Source organism: Panthera tigris, chromosome B1, assembly GCF_018350195.1.
Source record: "Panthera tigris isolate Pti1 chromosome B1, P.tigris_Pti1_mat1.1, whole genome shotgun sequence".
In the NCBI taxonomy this organism is placed as follows: Eukaryota; Metazoa; Chordata; class Mammalia; order Carnivora; family Felidae; genus Panthera; species Panthera tigris.
In genome coordinates, this window is record NC_056663.1 from 145605826 (window position 1) to 145630003 (window position 24178).

At 37.3% G+C, this 24178-nt stretch overlaps 1 protein-coding gene across 1 annotated transcript; it reads right to left on the reverse strand.

Moving 5' to 3' along the window:
• Nucleotides 1-19915: 19915 nt before the first annotated feature.
• Nucleotides 19916-20243, reverse strand: LOC102965810 (ATP synthase subunit f, mitochondrial-like). Its single transcript, XM_042982735.1, has one exon. The coding sequence runs from the start codon at nucleotides 20241-20243 to the stop codon at nucleotides 19977-19979; it is 267 nt and encodes an 88-aa protein (XP_042838669.1). The 3' UTR covers nucleotides 19916-19976.
• Nucleotides 20244-24178: the final 3935 nt, after the last annotated feature.

Sequence of the window (24178 nt, forward strand, 5' to 3'; positions counted from 1 at the left end):
TTGTTTCTAAGGTAGGAATAGTTCATATATAAGAACTGGTGATTCATTCATTAATCTTTACAAGTTAAATTATAGCTCTATGTATCCCATTGCATTTTAATGTCCCCCAAAGGGTCAAAAACAAAAACTAGGATGGTAAGTGAGATGACTTATACCATGGGAGTGTTATCAATAATGAGCTGCTCCGTGCAGTCTATTAGTTCTCAGATCCATTTTCCAACCCCCCTCCACCTACTATATCTTTTTTTCTTGCAGACATTTTCTGGATAGTTTTGGCCAATGGAAGATACTGGTGGGAGATTGGAGGACAAGGTATTTCCACACCCCTCATTTGCTTGAGATGGGGAGAGTCCTCTCGGGCAGTGGTTGTGTCTCATCATGGTTATAGTTTTTGCAGGATGGCCACTGATCATTGTTCCAGCTAACCCTGGGAAGTCAACTGGTGGAACTAACTCTTACTGCACAGCTTGGCTTTTAGGATGGTCTCCTCATCTCTTCTTCTAGTCCCTCTAGACCTAAAGGTGATCACAGATTCCTTCTGCTACTAGTTTCTGGGTTGTCTCAAGGAGCCATTGTTTGGTTTTTTTTATCTCTTCCAAACACTTCGTGTCTTTCTGTTGGTTTACCTAACATAGACCTTGATGTTTACAGTAGGATATTTTGTGAGTATAGCAATCTGTATAGATAAGCATACACCTTTGAGTTTTTTTTTTTTAATTTTTTTTTAACGTTTTTTATTTATTTTTGAGACAGGGAGAGACAGAGCATGAACAGGGGAGGGTCAGAGAGAGGAAGACACAGAATCTGAAACAGGCTCCAGGCTCTGAGCTGTCAGCACAGAGCCCGACACGGAACTCGAACTCACGGACCGCGAGATCATGACCTGAGCCGAAGTCGGCCGCTCAACCGACTGAGCCACCCAGGCGCCCCCCTTTGAGTTTTTATCTACATGTAGCAGGTACATAATATGTGCCTTAGTCCGTTTGGGCTGTTGTAACAAAATGCCACAGACTGGATGGCTTATAAACAACAGAAATTTGTTTCACACAATTCTGGAAAGCTAGGAAGTCCAAGTCAGAATGCCTGTATGGTCATGTTCTAGTGAGGAACTTATTGCTGGCTCATAGCCAATGGCTTCTCACTGTGTCCTCACATGATGGAAAGGGCTAGGGAGCTCTCTTGGGTTTCTTTAATAAAAGCACTGATCCCATTCATGAGGGCTAAACCCTTCTGACCTAAGCACCTCTGAAAGGCCCTACCTCCTAATACTATCACACTGGGCATTAGTATTTCAACATAGATTTTGGGGGTAAACAAACATTTAGACCATAATATGTCTAAATGGGGGAATGGGGAAGTTTCTGGAATCTTGTTCCTTTGAATGCTGGGAGTAAATCTTTTTCTTAGATCACTTCTAAGGGCTTGAATGCTTTAGACAAAAATTTATTAGGCTGTAGCTCTTTCCTTCTCAAAATTGTTGCAGTCCTTCTCAGCTGAAATTGTACAACGATTTTTTTTTTTGGTTGATAAGCAAAAGGACAGAGGAAAAGAACATGGAGGCCTCTATACATCCCTCTTGTCAGCTCAGAAAAGGTACTTCAACTTCAGGTTCTTCTGCATTGATCTTTAATTTTCATGGAATAAGGAACAGCTCTTTTTAAAAAATGGGTAGGAGTGTTAGTGGGCTGACTGGTGCTGTTGGGTGTAATACATTGTAGGAAGGAGGCTCATCATAGATATGAAAGATCTTTCTCCTTCTGCTCTGATCTTCTCTTTCACAAGGAGAAATATTAAAATTATTTATTCCATAGGAATGTTATCAATAATGAGTTGCTCAGAGTTTTTGGATATATGTGCTAATCTTAAACCATGAAAGTACCAGAAAGAATGTTTAAGAACACCAGATTACCACTTGGCCAAATAATCTCTTTATTCACTGTTGTTTGTTGTAATCCCATGGATTGGGTTGAGACCATTTGCTGCCAGGCTCTACTTTTGATTGCTTCTTATTTCTTTGTGCTCCTTTGGAAGAACACAAAGTCAGATAACTAGGCGATGGTGATTTTAAGCAGAAGAGGATTAATTTCTTCCATTTAATAGTATCATTCTTGATAAAACAGGATGCTTTTTTGGAGGTAAAGGGCCAGAGAGATGCATCTATTAATTTCCAAGATGTTCAAGATTCATAGCCCAGCACATAATTTCTTGTGTAAAGAGAAACAACAACTATGACAACAAAATTCTCCTAAGTTTCAATGAGAGGATATTTCCTGCCAGTAACTTCATGACCCTCACATAGCTTAAATTTATGGTTTGAGATAATTTTTTCGAAGGGAAAAATAAATTGGTACTAAACTCTGGCATTGGCTTCTTGTTTCTTGGACATACTCTGTAAACATTCTTACAAAGATTATTTGGAAAAGTTCTTCACAACTTTATATTTCTTACTAGTTTCATTGCCAAAATAAACTAGCCCAGGGCCAATAGCTGTCTTTCAGTCTCTGGGTTTTTTTTTTTTTTTTTTTTTTTTTTTTTTTTAAAGCGTTTGGGAATCTTATCTGGGGAAGTCACTGAGGAGACTAGTGATGTTTCTATTGAATTAAAGGCTTGTAAGCTAAAGTTAAGTTCAGTAAACGTTTGGAAAATAAAATGAATAAAGCAAGTTCTTAGGACAGTAGGTGCTCAAATTTTAGCCTTTATCAAAGTCACCTGGAGAGCTTGCTAAGCTCTATCCCCAGAGTTTCTAATCGAGTAGCTCTAAGGTGGGAACCCAAAATTGCATATCTAAAAGTTCTCCAGTGATGCTGATGATATTGATCTACAAATCATGAAAAGAACAGAAAAACATATGATAAAATGTGATTTGTATGCTTGAAAAATCACAAGGATACACAAGGTGAGATAAATGAAAGAATACCTAAATCCATTGTAGGAGAGGGGTGTTGATCAGGAAAAGCTTCAGGAAAGGATGATACCTAAGCAGGATTTGGTAGCATGAATGAGAATTCAAAGAGGAACAGTAGAGAATAGAGAGGGAATTTTTGTTAAATACCAACATATAAAAATGTACAGAGGCATGCCAGAGCATGATTTATTCATTCATTTAACACATTTTAGTAATAGCCATTACATCTTGAAAATAAATAGTGAAAAACAATGTGTTTACAAAAACACTCATTGATAGATCACTTGGCTGAGGTATGTGTAGCCGAATGCCCTAACAGGATATGGGCCTGGAAAAATGGTCAAGACCCATTAGTGACTCATGGATATTATATGCCATGCTAAGGAGCTTGGATTTCCCCCTCTAGGTAGTGAGGAGTATTTTGGGAAGATCATTCTGGCAGCAGTGGAGAAAGGATTGGAGGGAAACAGAATACGATGAGTAACAGAGATCAGTAGGAAGGTTATTGCAGTAATCGAATTAAGAGATGATGAAGGATCCAGCAATGTTTTATTTCATTTTTGAGTCATATGACATATAAACATAGTTTTGGTGGGGCGCCTGGGTGGCTCAGTGGTTTAAGCTCCCGACTTTGGCTCAGGTCATGAACTCAGGGTTCCTGAGTTCCAGCTCCATGTCGGGCTCTGTGCTGACAGCTCAGAGCCTGGAGCCTGCAGCCTGCTTCACATTCTGTCTCCCCCCTCTTCCTCTGCCCCTCCCAGACTCATTCTCTGCTCGCTCTCTCTCTCTGTCTCTCAAAAAATAAACATTAAAAAAATTAAATTTAAAACATAGTTTTCGTGCATTTTTCTTTCTCTATAAACCTATCACCCAGCTCCCACTCCCATTAGAATGTTAACTCTTTAGGGGCTAGGTGATTAGGGTTTTTTTTTTTTTTTTTTAATCAAAGTCTGTATGGTTACCCATGTGTTCAATTAGTATGAAGGAAAGAGTATTCTTGTATAACCACCTAAGCAAGTAATGAGAGTAATTTAGACAATAAGGAAAATAAAATTGACTAGGGAATTTTTGGAATATTTTAAAAACCACCTTTAAATAAGTTATTTCCTGTTAAGTTCTTGTCTCTAAATTTAGGCGGTGAATCTATTGCTATTCTAAATTTAAAACTGTCTTTAGATTTATAGAGTAGCTGGGGCATTGGTAAAATAGTATGTAGAGCATAAAATACAGAAACTCTTTCCTTCTGCTAACTCCAAAGAATATCCAATCAAGGTTATGAGAACCACATAGGCAATAGTCCTCACACCCAAAATCTTTTAGGTCAATTCATGTCTGATTATATTTTCAATTCTTGCCATGCCAAAATGTCCCATTTGATGAAAACATAGCTGCAATACTTGAGGTAAGCAGAATTTGTAAAATGACATTCCAAAGATGTCCTGCTCTAATCCCTGGAATCTGTGCCTAGAAATTTTCACCCCCATGACTATATTATCTATGTGGCATAATTGATGTTAAGATAGGAAGAGTGTCTTTCTGGACCTAATATAATCACATGAAGCCTTAAAAGCAGAGAGTTTTCTCCAGCTGATAGCAGAAGGAAAAGCCAGGGGAATTTGATGTATGACAGGTATGTATTCAAGGACCCATTGCTGGTTTGAAGATGAAAGAAACTACATAAGAAGGAATGTGAGTGGCCCCTAGGAAGAGTGAGTGGCCCCCTATTGACAGCCACCAAGGAAAAGGGAGCCTCAGACATACAACTACAAAAGACTGGATTCTACCAGTGACCTGAATTAGCTTTGCTATGGCCTGAATTATGTCCCCCAAAAGTACAGGCTGGAGTCTTATTTCCTACAGTCAGAATGTGACTGTATTTAGAGATAGGGTCTTTAAAATTTTTTTTTTTTAACGTTTATTTATTTTTTTGAGATAGAGACAGAGCATGAACGGGGGAGGAGCAGAGAGAGAGGGAGACACAGAATCGGAAGCAGGCTCCAGGCTCTGGGCCATCAGCCCAGAGCCCGACGCGGGGCTCGAACTCACGGACCGTGAGATAGTGACCTGAGCTGGAGATAGGGTCTTTAAAAAGGTAATTAAAATGAGATCATTGGGGGGGGGGGGTTCCCAATCCAATATGGTGCTCTTATAAGAGGAAATTAGGACACCGACATGCACACTGGAAAGACCAAACAAAGACAGTAGAAGATGGCCATCTGCAAGCCATGCCTGACAGCACTGTGATGTTGGACTTCTAGCTTCCAGAACAGTGAGAAAATAAATTTCTGTTTAAGCCACTTAGTCTGTGAAGCTTTGTTATTGCAGCTCTACTAAACTTGGGAATGGATTTTCTCCCACCATGATTTTAATCTTGGGAGACCATGAACAGAGAACCTAGAGGAGACCATCTGGACTTCTGGCCTATAGAAGTGTGAGATAATAAACAGATATTTTAAGTCATTCAATTTGTGGTAACTTGTTATGCAGCAATATAAAACTAATACAATATCCTAAATTATTAATTCATGAATGTGCCATTTAAATATTTTAGAATTGTACTTTAAGATTTTTAAATCTTGAAAATGTGAATGAAATACATTATTTACTTCAGGTAGAAACTTAGCTCATTTTAGACTTGTTCAAATTCAAAAACATGTTGACATTTTTCTCTATGGTGAGAACAAAGGGAATACCCTTAGCAGTCTTCATTGTTGTAAACCAAGCTTATGCTCAGGCTTCTAATGGAAGGTGGTGACACTAAGCCTGAATTTAAGTTGAATTGAAGTAAGTGAGGATTTGAGGCAGAAAGAGTCAGTGGCTACAGTTGGTAGAGATTGGTCCTAGATGATTGCTAAATTAATGTTTAACTCTGTTATTCAGCATATTTTAATTCTTCTCAAAATCATTACTTTTACATATGTAATTTAGAAAATCACAGATTACTGGATAGATTAAAAACGCATCCTGGGGTTTCTTTCCCAGGGCCCACAAATCAGGATCCCAGGACTGGTTCAGCAGGCATCCCATGAGGTGTATCACCTATGACCTGTAGCTTTTCAAGCATTTCCTTCTATAATATATTACAGCTATGAGGATTAAATTGGCCCCTCCTAAGTGGTTGACTGACAATACCAAGTTAAAGATAAATTTTTAGTTTCAGAAATGAAAACCAATGATGAAGGAGCACTTTTATTTCTGGTATAAATCACTACTACAGAGGAGATAGATGAGGTCAAAGGCAAAATTTGCAGGACTCTGGGGATTATTTGAGTTTTTGTCACATCTGCAATTTCCTCTGAATAATTTGGGAGTCTGAGTAGACAAGTCATAGACATTTATCAAAATAACATGTATGTCTCATTTTTCCTAGAAAATGACTTATTTTTTGGTTTATATTTGGGAGTACTGATTTTTTCACTTCCTGATCATTGTTCACTTACTCGTAAAGTTGACAAATTTCTGTTAACTATTCCCATGTTTATCTACTTTGTGGATTATTATGCATAATTGCTCATTTTTCATACTCTGCATTTGAGGACTTTCCTAATAAGCTTTTCTCACCAGATTTCAGGCAAGAATAAAAAAAATGAGAGTAAAAAATATAACTATTATGAGGATTAATGACAACTCTAGGAGAGGTTTGGGATAGCAGAGTGATGATATTATTGGCTTACTTTTGTTCACTGATGTTTTATTATCACCTAACATAGCACATACAAAGCAAATGGTATTTATTGCACAAATCAATGGGAATCTGGGCTAATTTTGGGCTTTATTTTCATTATTGAGCTTGAATAGTTTCTCAGATATGTATCGGCTTATATGGATATCTTCTTTTTTTGTGAATTTTCTATTAACATCTTTTGTCCTGTTACTGATTAATGTTTTTACTATTAACCTGTCAAACATAGCAAGGCACAGTTAAGATGATGGAGAAGTAGGAAGAGCAGGATTTCCCTCGTCCCTCAAACACAGCTGTATTGAGGTCAGATCACTCGGAACGCCCAGGAAATCAATCTGCGGAGTGGCAGAAGGATCCCCACAGTTGAAGGGAGCCAGGTTGTCAGGATCGAGGTGTGGAGGAGGTAAAATGGTGTAGGCACAAAGAGGAAGGAACCCCTTCTGTGGAGAGACAAAAGGGAGAGAAAGACAGGCTGTGAAAGTGCAGTATCCAGTTAGCACAAGAGGAAAACCTCTCTGGACCATGGACTGGGGAATGAGAAATACAGACAGTGCCAGTATCTATTCTGCAAACAATATTAGGAGCTGAAACTCAAAGGTATCAAAAGTGCGCAACTTTCTCTGGAGTGAAGCCAGAGCCAGTGTGCATTCCTGGGGAGGAAGGAGCCTGCCGGGGGCTTGGCAGCCTGAGATGTCAGGGGCCCACTCGAGAAAGCAGTCCCCTTCCTCCAGTACTGTGGAAGGAGGGTTTATTGCCCCCCCTCCCCGCCCCAGGATAAAAGACCCTACAGGCGCCAACCAAAGGCCTTTTATCAGCAGAGTAGAGTGACACTACCCCAAAACACAATCCACGCAGTGCAGGGCCCATTAAGACACCGGGTTCTGAATCCCAGCTGAGCGCCTAGGAGGCGCAGGAGACTGTGGAGCAGGACAGAATGATCACCTGCCTTACTCTGTGAGGGCTGCCTGAACAGCATGATTTGAGATAGCCAGTCTGGGGAGGAGAGATTGGGGTGTCACCATTTTTCTCCCCAACAGCAACAGGGTGAGACGTTAGCAGCACAGCTGCCCCAATGGCGGCGAGACCTGCTTACACCAAACCCCGCCCCCCCATGTCTGGCAACTGCTTATCTACTGGAGCAGGACTGACGCTGACAGAACCAGGCAAGCAAACGGCCTCTCCCCACCAGACCAGCACAGCCACTGGTCCCAGAACACCAATAGACAACTGGTTGGTTTTTTTTGTTTGTTTCTTCCTTTTTTCTTTTCTTTTTCTTTCTACTCTCTTCTTTTTTTCTTTTGGAATCAAGCTCATAGTTTCTGATCTGTTTTTCATATATATATATATATATATATGTTTGATCAGGCATTTTTATTCTTTTCCCACCTTTTCTCTTTCTTCATCTTCTTTATTTTTCACTCTCTTTCTCTGGATTTAGCCTTATAGTTTTTTTGATTGTCTGGTCTTATTTTCTCCTATTTTTCTCTTTTTATGGGATCCGACTCCACCCCCCACCCCCCGCTTTTCCTTATTTGTTCCAGGGTTACTTCAAGAAACAAATCAAAGCACACCTGGTTGAAGGTCCAAACACTCACCACTACAAGCAAGGAGGAGCTCTGCAGAGGACTGACCAGGAGGAAAGAGCCACCAAACACAACAGGGTGCATACAACATACACCAAAACCACTTCTTGAAGTGCCAGGCCCTGGACAGTGTATGACCCCCTTTTAATATAATAGTCATTACAGGTGCAGGACATATAACAAGGTTTTAAAACATGCAAAAGACAGAAACTTGGCCAAAATAACGAAGGAATTGAAGGAATCTCCTCAAAAGAAGGAATCTCCTCAAAAGAAGTTTAAAGAAGAAATCACAGCCAGAGAATTGCTCAAAATATACATAAATAATGTATCTGAACAAGAATTTAGAATAACAGAAGACTAATAGCTGGGCTTGAAAAAAGCATAGAAGACAGCAGAGAAATTCTTGCAGCAGGGATCCAAGACCTAAGAACTAGTCATGATGAATTAAAAAATGTTGTAACAGAGATGCAAAAAAAAGAAAAAAACCCACACAAAAACAAAACTAGATACAGTGATAGCAAGGATGGAAGAAGCAGAGGAAAGAATAGGTGAAACAGAAGATAAAATTATGGAAAATAATGAAGCTGAAAATAAAAGGGAAAGGAAATTACAAGATCATGCAGGGAGAATTAGAGAACTAAGTGATTCCATGAAATGAGACAATATCCATATCATAGGAGTCCCAGACTAAGAAGAAAGAAAGAAAGGGGCAGAAGGTTTACTTGAACAAATTATAGCTTAGAACTTTCCTAATCTGGGGAAAGAAATAGGCATCCAATTCCAAGAGGCATAGAGAAATCCCTTTCATCAACAAAACCAGGTCAACACCATGACATATGATAGTGAAACTGGCAAAATACAAGGATAAAGAGAAAATTCTGAAAGCAGCTAGGGACAAATGGGCCTTAACCTACAAGGGTAGACACATAAGGGTAGTAGCAGACCTGTCCACTGAAATTTGGCAGGCCAGAAGGGAGTAGCAGGAAATATTCAATGTGCTGAATAGGAAAAATATGCGGCCAGGAATCCTTTATCCAGCAAGGCTGTCATTCAGAATGGAAGGAGAGATAAAGGCTTTCCCAGACAGACAAAAACTGAAGGAGTTCGTGACCACTAAATCAGCCTTACCAGAGATCCTAAGGGGGACTCTGTGAGTGGAAAGCAGCAAAGACTACAAAGGACCAGTAACATCACCACAAAAATGAAACCTAAAGATAACATAATGGCACTAAATTCATACCTTTCAGTAACCACTCTGAATGTAAATGGACTAAATGCCTCAATCAAAAGATATAGGGTATCAGAATGGATAAAAAACAAGATCCGTCTATATGTTGCCTATAAGAGGCTCATTTTAGACAGGAGGACACCTGCAGATTCAAAGTGAGGGGATGGAGACCTATCAATCATGCTAATGGATGTCAAAAAAAAAAAAGCCGGAGTAGCCATACTTCTATCAGACAAATGAAATTTTAAAACAAAGACTATAATAAGAGATGAAGAAAGGCATTATGTCATCATTAAGGGTTCTATCCATCAAGAAGAGCTAGCAATTCTTAAATACAGAAAACAGAGTGAGGGTTATTGGAGGGGAGTTGTGTGTGGGGAAGGGCTAAATGGGCAAGGGGCATTAAGGAGGACATTTGCTGGGATGAGCACTGGGTGTTATATGTAAGTGATGACATATTTAGTGATCACTAAATTCTATTCCTGAAATCATGATTACACTATATGTTAACTAACTTGGATTTAAATTTTAAAAATAATTCATTAAAAGAAAGAAATAGTAAAAAAAAAATAGATTAAACAAATAGTCTAGGAAAAAAAGAGCCAACAATTGTAAATATGTGTGCCCTCGACATGGATGGAAGCACCCAAATATATAAATCAGTTAATGACAAACATAAGCCAACTTTCTGATAATAATACTGTAGTTGTAGTAGACTTTAATACTCTACTTACAGTAATTGACAGGTCATCTAGGCAGAAAATCATCAAGGAAACAATGGTTCTGAATGACACAGTGGATCAGATGGAATTAACAGATATATTCAGAATTTTTCATCCTAAAACAGCAGAATACACATTATTCTTGAGTGCACATGAACATTCTACAAAATAGATCACATACTGGGTCACAAAACAGCCCTCAACAAGTACAAAAAGATTGAGATCGTACCATGTGTATTTTCAGATCACAACACCATGAAACTTGAAATCCATCACAAGAAAAAATTTGGAAAGCCCCCAAATATGTGGAGGTTAAAGAACATTCTACTAAAGAGTGAACGGGTTAGCCAGAAAATTAAAGAAATTTAAAAATACATGGAAACAAATGAAATGACAGTCCTAATCCTTTGGGATGCAGCAAAGGCAGTCCTAATTGGAGAATACATTGCAATTCAGGCCTATTTCAAGAATCAAGAAAGGTCCCAACACACAGCCTAATCTTACATCTAAAGGAGCTAGAAAAGGAGCAGCAAATAAAGCCCAAAGCAAGCAGAAGGGAAATAATAAGATTAGAGCAGAAATGAACAATACAGATCCAAAAAACCAGTAGAACAGATTAAAAGCTCATTTTTTATAAAAATAAACAAAATTGATAACCCCCTAGCCAGATTTCTCAAAAAGAAAAGAGAGAGGACCCAAACAGATAAAATCATGGGTGAAAGAGGAGAGATTACAGCCAACACCACAGAAACAGAAACAACTATTAGAGAATACTATGAAAACTACTGGAACAATCTGGGAGAAATAAACAAATTCCTAGACACTCACACACTACCAAAACTCAAATGGGAAGAAATAGAAACTTTGAACAGACTATAACCAGTAAAGAAATTGAATCAGTTATCAAAAATCTCCCAACAAATAAGAATCCTGGGCCAGATCGCTTCCCAGGGGAATTCTCTTAGGCATTTAAAGTAGTTAATACCTATTCTCAAACTGTTCCAATAAATAGAAAGAAAGCTTCCAAACTAATTCCATGAAGCCAGAATTACTTGATTTTAAAACCAAACCAAGACCCCACTAAAAGGGAGAATTACAGGCCAATATCCCTGATGAAACTGGATGCAAAAATTCTCAACAAGATACTTAGCATATTGAATTCAATAGTACATTAAAAGAATTATTCAACATGATCAAGTGGGATTCATTCTTGGGTTGCATCCTGGTTCAATATTTGCAAATCAAACAACATGGTACACCACAGTAATAGAAGAAAGGATAAGAACCATATGATTCTGTCAATAGATGAAAAAAAAAAACCCATTTGCCTAAATACAGCATCTTTCTTGATAAAAACCCTCAAGAAAGTCATCATAAAAGGAATACATGAAAGGCCCACAGCTAATTTCATCCTCAGTGGGGAAGGGAAAAAGGGGAGCTTTCCCCCTGAGATCAGGAACACAACAGCGATGTCCACCCTCACCACTGTTGTTCTGAACATAGTGTTAGAAGTCCTAGCCACAGCATTCAGACAACAAAATGAAATAAAAGGCATCCAAATTGGCAAAGAAGAAGTCAAACTTTCACTCTTCACAGAATACATGATACTCTACATGGAAAACCCGAAAGACTACAACCTGTAAAAAAAAAAATTTTTTTTTTTTAACCTTTATTTATTTTTGAGACAGAGAGAGACAGAGCATGAATGGGGGAGGGTCAGAGAGAGGGAGACACAGAATCTGAAACAGGCTCCGGGCTCTGAGCTGGCAGCACAGAGCCCGATGCGGGGCTCGAACTCACGGACTGTGAGATCATGACCTGAGCTGAAGTCAGACGCTTAACTGACTGAGCCACCCAGGCGCCCCAACTACAACCTGTAAAACACACAGGCACGCGCGCGCGCGCGTGCACACACACACACACATACATAAAATAGTAAAACTCTACCACAAATGTTGCAAATATTAAGCTTAGTTTATGTTATTATTTTTTAAATTATAGAACTCTTTTACTCATGTAAAAATTTTTGCTTTGTATCCGAGAAAGATTTTCCCTAATCAGAGATCAGATATTCACCCAATATTTTTCTCATTTTAAATATATTATTTTTTTTATTTTTTTATGCATTTATTTATTTTTGATAGAGAGAGAAAGAGTGAGCAGGGGAGGGGCAGAGAGAGAGGGAGACACAGAATCTGAAGCAGGTTCCAGGCTCTGAGCTGTCAGCACAGAGCCCGACGCGGGGCTTGAACTCACAAACCGTGAGATCATGACCTGAGCCGAAGTCCGACACTTAACTGACTGAGCCACCCAGGCACCCCTTAAATATATTATTTTTTAAACAGTTAATCCATTCATCTATTTGGCATTTGGTACATGCTTTGACATTAGGATCTAAATTGATTCTCTTTTGGCCAATCAACTAATGTATTTAGTTGCAGGAAATTCACTCTGAGTGTTTAAGCAGAAAAGGAATTTATTAATGGACATTGGACAAATCACAGAGTTACCAAAAGATTCAGAGAACCAGTGTGGAAGCTATGCAGATAGCATAGTCCAACACTATGCTTCATATCTGTTCTTTCTGAGTGCTAATTGCTACTCTGAAACACCTGTTTCTTTGGTGTAACTGGTCCTCCATTCAAAATCTAGGGCAAGTATGTTTATTATCTACTAGAGTCTGGGCATAGGTCATACCTTAGCTCGGGAAATTAGTAAACATCTACATTTTCAATCACAATAGCAGGAGGCAGTTTTTTTCCTGTCTCCAACTCTCATATGGTGGAAAGATGCAGGTGCTGAAAGTATATACAGTTGACTTTTGAACAACATGGGTTTAACTGTGTGGATCCACTTATACACGGATTTTTTTCAATATAGAACAGTAATGTACATGTTATTTTCCTTATGTTTTTCTTAATATTTTCTTTTCTCTAGCTTTATTGTAAGAATATGGTATATAATACATGTAACAAAATATGTGTTAATCAACTGTTTATACTATTAGTAATGCTTCCAGTCAACAGTAGGCTATTAGTAGTTGAGTTTTAGGGGAGCCTGAAGTTACACATGGATTTTTGACTGCACATGGGTTGGCATCCCTAACCCCTGCCTTGTTAAAGAGTCAACTGTAGTTTTCTTTCTTGAGACTAAAGACAACTACACCATTAAATACATTAACCATATTTACAATACACTTTTGTTTTTGTTTGTGGGGAATATTGGGTTGTAGGGAATGGGACCATGGGTATGAATATATACTACCCCTGGTGAAGAGTTCAAAATAGGATCTTTGTGTTATAACTGCTGGCTTTTAATTTTATATTTGTCATATACTAGCTCTGTGATCTTAACCAAATTAACATCTCTATTAGACTTAGTCCACCTGTTAACTGGAGATCTCAATATCCACTATGTTGTGATGATTAATTATAACTGAAACGAGGGTGAAATGCATCATAGCACAGTGCTTGGCACAGAATATGCACTTAATAAATGTTATCATTTATAAGTTACAATCATTATGGGTTCTGCTTCTTTCTGCTGCAGCTGGACTACTGTCTTTGCTCATCTACTTTGGCCTGTTAAATATCAATGAGAGATGCAGTTCTTATTGTGAGAAGCTGGTGACAATTGCAATAGATATCAGATTCAAAAATCACTTCTCTCATAATGTTTTAAGGTCTCCTTAGCTTCATACCACCATGGGGCCATACTTTGGGGGGTATAAGATCTATAGGAATATAAGATGTATCTCAATTCTATATGACATTTTTAATTATGAAATGTTCAAATATACACAAAATTAGAAAAACTAGTTCATTGAATCACTCTCTAATTTTCACCCAGATTTTAATAACTACCCAAATTGTGCTATATTTGTTTTAAGTTAAATTAATATATTACATTTGATTGGAAGTTAGCTCTAGAAGTTTTCATAGATATATGTTTAACTTTTTTGATAAGGATATTTCAGAAGTGGAACCGAATGCTTCATGTTGCATCACGGCAGAAAGCATATATCTGGTCATCCCACTTTTATAATGCTCAGATTGATCATAGGTTTCAAGTGGTGACAGTCTGATGCCTCCATTATAATTCTTATGAACACTTTTATCTAATTATTTAATTCACTGATGACTTTTTCCTGACTTAGGTATTACTTAAGAGGTACAAAATGGTGATTTTTCTAATTCTGTGTTTTCTTGCACATTTAATAGTTGAAATTTCTTATCATTTACAGCTACTTGGCTACTCTAATATACAGAAAAGCCAGAAAAAAGGCAAAATAACTGTTCTGCATTTTATTTAATAACTAATATTCAGATATTCAGAATAAGGAGTTGGTATCCTACTTGCTTTCAATGGTGTCCAGTAGGTTTTTGTTTGTTGTCTGTTTATTGTTTTTTTTCTTTTTTCTTTTTTTGGTAGGATATAGAGAGGAATTTATTTGCAAGGCAAAGAACAAATCACTCAATAAGCTTTTATACTTTCTTTCCTGGTTTTTGTTTTGTTTTCCAATTATGTTTATTCATATATATATATATATATATATATATATATATATATATATATATATATTTCATTCTTTTGGTGGCTGAGTAATATTCCATTGTGTATATATGCATACCTTCTTTATCCATTCATCAATCAATGAATATTTGGGCTTTCTCCATAGTTTGGCTGTTGTTGATAATGTTGCTATAAACATCAGGATGCATGCACCCCCTTTAAATCTGTATTTTTTTTATCCCTTGGGTAAATACCTAGTATTGCAATTGCTGGATCATAGGATAGTTCTATTTTTTAACTTTTTTGAGGGGCCGCCATACTGTTTTCCACAGTGACTTCCTCAGTTTGCATTCCCACCAACAGGGCAAGAGGGTTTCCCTCTCTCCACATCCTCACCAACACCTGTTGTTTCTTGTGTTGTTAATTTTAACTCTTCTGGCAGGTGTGAGGTGATATCTCATCACGGTTTTGATTTGCATTTCTTTGATGATTAGTGATATTGCATACATTTTTATATACCTGTTTGTCATTTATATGTCTGCTTTGGAAAAATATCTATTCAGATCCTCTGTGTATTTTTAAATTGGGTTGTTTGTTTCTTTGCTGTTGAGTTGTATGAGTTTTTTTAAGAATACATTTGGATATTAACCCCTTATCAGATATATGATTTGCAAGTTTTTCTCACATTATATAAGTTGCCTTTTCATTTTGTTGATTGTGTCCTTTGCTGTGCAGAGGCTTTTTAGTTTGTTGTACTCCCACTTCGTTTTTGCTTTTATTGCCTTTTATTTGCTTTTATTGCCTTTCCTTTTGGTATTAAGTCCAAAAAAATCATCATCAATATCAATGTTGAGGAGGTCACTGCCTATGTTTTTTTCTAGGTAGTAGTTTTATGGTTTTAGGACTTTTTATATTTACATCTTTAATCCATTTTGAGTTAATTTTTGTGTATGGTGTAAGAAAGTGGTGCAATTTCGCTCTTTGTGTGTGGCTGTGCAGTTTTCCCAACTCTATTGAAATGAAGAAGAGACTGTCCTTTCCCCATTTTCTATTTGTGGCTCCTTTGTCATAAATTAATTGACCATAAATATATGGGTGTATTTCTGGTCTCTTCTATCTTATTCTGTTAATCTATGCATCTGTTTTTATATCAATACCATACTGTTTTGATTACTATAGCTTTGTAATATAGTTTGAAATTAGGAAGTGTGATGCCTCTAGCTTTGTTCTTCTTTCTCAAGATCACTTAGCTATTCAGATCTTTTGTGATTCTGTACAAATTGTAGGATTGATTGTTCTTTTTTTAATTATTTTTGGGAGGAGAAGGAGTGGATTTCTCTCTTTCTTATTAGTTTTTATATAGTTCATGGATTTTTGCCAATAGCCTTCAAAGTTTTTGCGATGCTCAGATTGTTCCAGTTGGTTAATGGGAGCCGCTCCATATTGGCTCCTGTATTCTTTGGATATGGCCTGTTGGAAATGAATTACATTGCACATGGTACAGTATACCAGAGTCCAGTAGTAAGTCATAAATTCTGAGTGTGCAGTAATTTTAGATAAATTGTACAAAAATACAGAACCACACAGTTCAAAAGAAATGTATTTGTAGTGACACATAACAGCCAATAAAATACAAAGGATTTACTGATAAATTGAGTCCAATGAATGGACACAGAGTACACATTCTAGCACTTTATCTCAATGAATTTGGTGACTAAAAGCAATCCACAAGATACAATAAACGTTGAAAAGTCTACATAGATTATGCAGGTGATGAAATATCTCAGTAAACTTTGATGCCCATTAAAGAGCAAAATAAAGTATATTTACACGAATTCTTATACAATTAGCAAAAGTATGTGAAAACAAATTATTTTTTGAAATAACTGGTACAAAATATAAAGCAAAAAATAATTTTGAAGGAATTCCAGTGCCATTGTCTTCCATACACTTAACATAAATATTCTAATATATATCAGGATATTTTGTGGAGTACCTGGGTAGCTCAGTCTGTTAAGCAACTGATTCTTGCTACCCAATCAGGTTGTGATCTCACAGTTGTGACACAAAGCCCTGTGTGGGCTTCCACGCTGAGTGTGGAACCTGCTTGGGCTTCTCTCTCTCTCTCTCTCTCTCTCTCTCTCTCTGCCCCTCTCCTGCTTGCTCTGTCTCTCAAAATAAATAAATAAATATTAAAAAAAGAGAATATTTCATTTGATAGTCATATGCAGCCAAAAGAGGAAAAATGTAAGAATTCTAATGGAAATTTGTGTTCAATGAAGATAAAACTATGTAACAAAAACGGAAACACAGCATTTTAATTATATTCAAAACCTAGAATACAATAATCTTCAAAACTGTATATAGTTTCAATCACAAACTTGATAATCCATCATCTCTACAGAAATTCTCTCATCACTATCAGCAAACTACTGTTTTGTAAGTACTGTCACTGTGTCTGTTTGAAAAATCTATACCAAGGGGTGCCTGGGTGGCTCAGTTGGTTGAGAGTCCAACTTCAGCTCAGGTCATGATCTCATGATTCCTGAGTTCGAGCCCCACATCGGGCTCTGTGTTGACAGCACAGAGCCTGGAGCCTGCTTCCGATTCTGAGTCTCCCTCCTTGTCTGCCCCTACCCCGATTGCACTCTCTCTCTTCCTCTCTCTCTTAAAAATAAACAAACATTAAAAAATTTTTAGAAAAACCTATACCAATTAACTTGAACCTAATTTTATAGTAATATCTCATTACTTTGGAGAGCTGGATTATAGGGATAATAAATAATAAACCTAAATATAGGGGAATAAACCCAAATCTAGTTCTGATGAGTTGTTTGTGGTTTATGGCTTGCTATTTTTGGTGAAAACAGCAATACAAACTTATACTAAAGGATGTGAATTTCTTTCTTTGCTGTGATGTTTCTCATTGCTCTCTTCCCCTTTTAGAGGTAACATGATCACTACTGTGACTTTGAACTTAGTGGGTAGGTAGTCTTTGATGACCATCTCAGACCTATCAGCTTTGTATGTCCTTTTAACCACAATATAAGCTTTTCACAGGCAGGCAAATTTGAAGTTTTTGTAGTTGTTGAAAATACTGTCTGTATCCTAGAAGACAGAATTGTTTTCTTCAGAGTGTCCAGATGTAGATGTTGTCAGGGGTAGTCATATATTCCCTAGTGTCATACAAATTAGCCCTGTAATGTAGTGAGTTAAAAAGTCAGTGTTCCTCAGAACAGTATACAAAACACTCTCTTTAAACTTATAAGAAGATTTAAAAAATATTATTATGCAATCAGGTCACAGATCAGACCTTTAGCTTTAAACAATTTCTGATACTTCAGTGAAGTCTTTCCCATTTGGTTTAAGATGGTATGTTAGTAAGGGTTCTTCAGAGAAACAGAACCAATAGGATACAGGTATAAAGAGATTTATTATGGAGAATCGGCTCACAGGGTTATGGAGGCTATGAAGTCCCATGATCTGTCATATGCCAGCTGGAACCCCAGGAAACTGGCAGTGTAGTTCTAGTCTGGGTCTGAAGGTTTAAGACCCAGAAGTGCTATAGGTGTAAGTTTCAGTGAGGGTAGGAGAAGATGGACATCCCAGCTCAATCAGTCGGACTAAAACACCAAATTCTCCTTTCCTTGTCTTTCTTGTTTTATTCAGGCCCTCAGTTGATTGTCTGATTCCCCACCCATCCTGGAGATGGCAATCTGCTTTACTCAGTCTACCATTTCAAATGCTGATCTCATTTAGAAACAGCTCATAGACATACCCCAAAATATGTTTAACCAAATATTTGGGTACTCTGTGACCCAGCCAGTTTGACATATAAACTTAATCACCACAACTAGTTTGATTAAGGTAATGATAGTAAGATGTATATGTACTCCCTCTGTAATTTTTTATGTCTAGACCATCCTGAGGATTTTTAAGCTCTGGGATATTTGCTAACAAATCCTGAAACTGGAACACGACCTACATGCTCAGGACTTACTCATTCTCTGTGTTATCTCTGCAAACATGGTATTTTAGGGAAATCCAGTGACTCATCAAGTTCGATGCAAATGGATTGTTCTCAAATTTCCACTCTATAGAGTGGGAGTAATTTGTGTGAGTATACGTTCATATGCATTCTTTTTTTTTAATGTTTATTTTTTTATTTTGAGAGAGAGAGTGCCCAAGTGGAGGGGCAGAGAGAGGGAGAGAGACAATCTCAAGCAGTCTTGATGGTCAGTGCAGAGCCCGGTGTGGGGCTCGATCTCAAGACTGCAAGATCATGTCCTGAGCAGATACAAAGAGTCAGTGCTTACCTGACTGAGCCACCCAGGAGTCCCATTTGCATTCTTTTGGAAATGAAAGGATATCATGCAAAAATTGATGACTTCTGAGTAGAAAAACTTGCAAACAAATTTGAATTGTGTAAATAAAACCAAAAGTGAATTTTCATTCTGAGTAGTACATTCCCAAAATAAGGTTGACATTGTTTGCTGTAGCGTAGTGGACTTTGACGTAGCAACATATAAGTCATCCTTTGCCTTGAATTGATGGTGAATATTAGTGTTTTTTTTATAAGTGAAAACTTCTGAAAGTCCTGACTCATAGATGTATATAAAAGCAAAGAGAATTAAAGCTCCTAAACTTTGCTTTACTTGGTTAGAGTAAGCTGCTGTTGGAACATAAGAATAAGGCAGTTCAGGTTGAATTTGGTCACTTCATTTACTTAGTTCTCAAGGCAATGGCGTTGTCTTTGATAACATTTGCACTGCTAATGCCCTGTCAGCAAGCAATGAATTACAAAGGGATTACCATATCAGTATTAAAGTCCAAGAAACTGAAGAAATCCTCAGAGAAGTTCTTGGGGTGGGGGTGGGGGGGGGTTCCAACTCTGCTTGCTGAGAACTTGGCAATGATTTGTCAGTCTCAGCTTCATCCTGTGAAGCACTTTCTTTGGCATCTTGGTCAAAAATTACTCATGATTTTTCAGCAAGCATGGCCCTGGGTGAGAAGATTTACCTCATGCACATGGCCAAAATACTTGCCAAGGAAGCCAGGCAATGAATGACTATCTCTCTTTCAAATTGTTCTGAGCGGGGTTTTATTTTTCTCTTTTACACTGGATTTTAATCTTGTCCATTGACTTGTCCCCTGGAATGCCAATGAATGTCTGTACACTTAAAGAAATATATAATCTTATTCTACTTTTTGACCAAATTTCTTTTTTTTTTTTTTTTTTTGAGTATCAGTCATCTTTTATTGGACATTAATTCTGAATTAGGCTATGAAAGGATTCAAAGGTCACAGTCAGGAATGCCAAATGTGCCTCCACACTGGGCCCTCTTCAGTGGTACTTGCGTAGCCGCTCCTGTTTGAGTTCCTTGTAACACCGACAACAGTTGAAAAGCACATAAGCTGCCAGCACCATAGAAATCCCAGCAAGGCTCCCTTTCTTCACATTGACATACTTGTTGTAATACGGGTAGTAACCTCTTTGAAATGCGCCAGCAATGCCTCTATGGGTGAAACCTCGCATCAGTATCCAGCCTGGCAGCTCTCCTAGCTTCACATCCATGAGCTTCTTCTCTTTCACTGGTACGGGTGACGCCATCTTGGAGTCCTGGGTGTCCCTTGACCAAATTTCTTAAAAAAGTGATGCTTCAGGGATCTTGCTCTAATGAAGTTGACAGCTTTTACAGTGGCAGAAAAGATCTCTTTCAATGTTATTGGCCAAGTCTGTGATAGCAGTGCAAGCTAATCTGTATAGCAATGCATTCCAGTGTCATGGATTGCTCTTCTCTTTACCAAAGCAACAAAACTAGATACATTTCCAAGCATCACAGGTGCTCCATTTTGCACAAAATTCCCGAATTTTCTTTCAGTTTAAGTGTTCCTTGGCAAAAAAAAAATTATGTTGTCAAAAATTATGTTAACAGTCCTTGGAGTTTCTAAAAGGGCCCTCAAAATAAGAATTCTTACAGGAGTTCTTTTGTCCTTACAGAGGTAAAGTAGTTTTATCTGGTTGAGTGATGAAATAAAAAGGTTTTTCCATCATGATTTGACTCAAAACATTAGAAGCAATGTCAGTGATTTCATATTAGATAATAGGACTTTACAGCAACACACTTTTGATTTTAATTTTTTGGTCCACAAATCAACTCAACAATGTGTGTGTGTGTGTGTGTGTGTGTGTGTGTGAGATCAGTAGCCTTGTAGGTTGCTTCAAGACAAGCTTTGGTGTTGGGACAAATTGATATTTCAGTAAAACACTATTCTTTTCAAATTGAACCTTCTTTTCATGGCAAAAGTTTATTCTGTCCTATGTACTTTCAGGATAGAGGTCGTGGAGAATCACTTCCATTTCTCTGGCTAAGTACCAGTACAACCCCCAAATGTAGGTAGCTCAGCAATATACATTCCTTATTCCCCTTAACAGGTTTGCAGGTCAGCTTGAGGCAGCTCTTTTGCAAACTTCAGGGTGAGTTTGGCTTTTCTGCACCCATTGCTCATTCTGGGACCAGCTGCTTCCCAGGGCCTGATCTTTTTATGGCAGATGTCAGGGGCACTAGAGGCCAAGACAAACCATGAATGCCCTTTAAAGCCCCTGCTTGAGGCATGCTGGCTAACACTCCATGACTTCACCTCTTAACATTTTTCCCCTCCTCTTCATTGTTTTAATTATTTTAATTAATGTGGCTATATATTAGGTTTTATCAAGTAATGTGATTTGTCACACTTTATTCATTTTCAAAATGTTTGGGCTATTCTAGTTCCTTTACCTTTATATATATATGTACCTTTATACATGTATATATATAATGTGATCACACAATAAGGCCTGTATAGCATTTACTCTTTGAATTTTGTCAGTAATTTTTCTAACCAAGTACGTAATAGTTATGTATGTTCTCTGGATGTTTGCAAAGGAGGTATAATTCTGTTTCTAGGATATATATTTGAATCTGATCATTTTGAATTTGACATTATCACTTATATTATTAAACTTCCTTGTGACCTTAAATATGGTCTTATCTTGTTAATATAATCCATAAAGGAGAGTGATAGGTTCAAATATCTGATTAAAATTTATTTCTTTTTATTTATCAATTTTATTTTGTAATCTAATGTCTTGCTTTCTGCATGGCTTCTTTTTCACCTGATAATAATACATATATTTCAACCAGTAAGTATCATTTGGTTTGTGCCTATTTCTTATAAACACATGTATTTGGATATTATTCTTACTTTTCTCTCAAAGCCTATGCCACTTACCTAGGAGTTGAAGCTCTTTGTTATTATATTTATATTTATTATCAAAATTTACAGCTTAAAGTTTTTTCTCTTTGTACTTGATATGTTTTCTCTTCTATATTGCCATTGATTGCCAACTTTCCGTCTTTTTATGTAGGTATAAGAGTTTGCTTCTTTATTTTTGAGTGATATGGAAGATGTCTACTCATAGTTGTGTCTATGGTTATCATGAAGTTTCCAAAAATATAATTAAGCTTCCATTTTTCTAAAAATAAAATAAACACATCCCTATAGGACAGGATATTTATTCACCCCATGCACCTCTCTTTCAACTTTCTTTTTCTCTCTGTTTTCTGGTCATTAAGATAATCAGTAAATATAAATCTAGATTATTGTTAGTAATCTAATATTTTATTTGATGCATATTATCTTTAAAAGTATATTATTTCACATTTTCATTCATTATGTAACTATTTTAACTATAATAACACAACTATTTTAAACTAACTTTATGACTAAGACTTTATTGTTCACAACTAGCTCCTTGGAACCTGAATTCCCTATTTTTGAGTTTTCATTTAATTCATCCCTTGATTGGCTGAAAGGACATTTTTGAGTAATTTATTTAAGAAGGGTACATATCCAGTCCATTTATGAAAGTAAAAGGAGTTTTTCTCTATTGGCTTCACATGATTGATTTCTTACCGGAATATATCTTTTTGGCAGGTCTGCAAATGCAACTTGGTTGACTTCTGAAATGTTGTTTAGGAGACATAGTGTTACCTAGTCTAGAGTGAGATTAATTTTGTTGTCTTTTCCATCTGGCTGTCTGGGGAATGTGTGTGTGTATGAGAGAAAGACAGAGGGGGGGAGGGTGGAGAGAGAGAGAACAGTGAGGGGTGAGGTGGGGGGTGGGAGAGAAATAGGGAGAGAGAGGGAAGTAGAGAGAGAGATTTATCCTTGTAAATTTTTATATAAACGATTTTGCTAGAATTTATCTAGGGATAGGTCACTTTTTATCATCAGTTTTGTCTGATAAATGGAGAGCATTCCTAATCTGGCCTCTTAGAAAAGTTGTTTTGTTTTTTATAAACCTATAATGACTTTAATTATTCTATTTCATTAATTTCTGGGGCCTTCCTTAGGACTCAGTAGTACCTCACAGGTGGGGTCTTTGCTCTCCTTTTCCCTTTTCTCTCATCTTCTCTCTCAGGTAATTTTTTCTCTTTACCTTTGTCTTCTCTGTCCTGGAAGAGCTTTATTAGCTATACATTGACAGTACCTTTGACTTTTGCCATATATAATTTCCTGTCAGTTTGTATCATGAAGATTTTATTTCTCAAGTGTACTCTTATCTCCTTGTGGAATTTATGTCTCCCATCTTCTTTTTCATGTCTGTTTCTATCTTTGCATCTGAGCCAATGGTGTCTTCTTCTCATCTTGATTTTTCCATATAAGAAATTTCTACTTTGGGGGAGGCATGCTTTCCTTTTCCTTGGTTAAATATGAAGCAGTTAGTTTCTCAAAACTAATTTCTGGATTTTATAACAAATCATTTTCAAAAGTAGTCTTTTTTACTCTGAACTTTCTTACCTTACTTTCAACCCATGGCAGATTGTTCTGTACACTCACTCAATTGCCCATGAATGAGGAAAGGTTTACACAGACTCTGTTTGTTAACACAGTTTGTAGCTATTTCAAATGGCCCACTGTCTGAATAACGGGTATAGCTTCCATGCCTTTTTTTCCCCCATCAAAGAGTCAGCCTTTGCAGATCTTCGGGACTGAGATATATAACCTCTCTAATTCCCACTGTACAGTTCTCTGAATCTGTGAGTGGATGGAATATGTTAAATACCTCAGTCTGCAGCATGCATTGCTGTAAGTCCTCCTCTAATCTATTCCCCAGGCCACTTTGTGTTCCATGTGGGGATTACAAATTAGCAGAATGGTATCACCCATCATATTCCTCCACTTCTGGTCAATGACGTCAGGAATGCAGTTTCTGAATGTATATAAAAAGAGAGACTCTGAAAGCGCATGGAAAAGAAAAGGAATATGTCACTGAATGCCCCACTAGTGTAGTTTTCTACAGTAAGGTAATGGCTCTTCATTTTTCTGTTTGGAACAGACCCAGCATTGAGTGTTGTGATTAGATGGTGGAAGGAGGGTGATGGTGAGGTTTACGTGAGAGATGCGAGCTTGTTAAAGCTTCCTTCAACCCAATTTTAGGATAGCTAGTCTCTACATTTTCAGTCTGTGAAGCATGCATAAGCCATTTATTGTGTTTCTCAA

Coding starts and splice junctions, on each gene's coding strand:
- LOC102965810 (XM_042982735.1), bottom strand. CDS start 20,243: ATGGCGTCACCCGTACCAGTGAAAGAGAAGAAGCTCATGGATGTGAAG.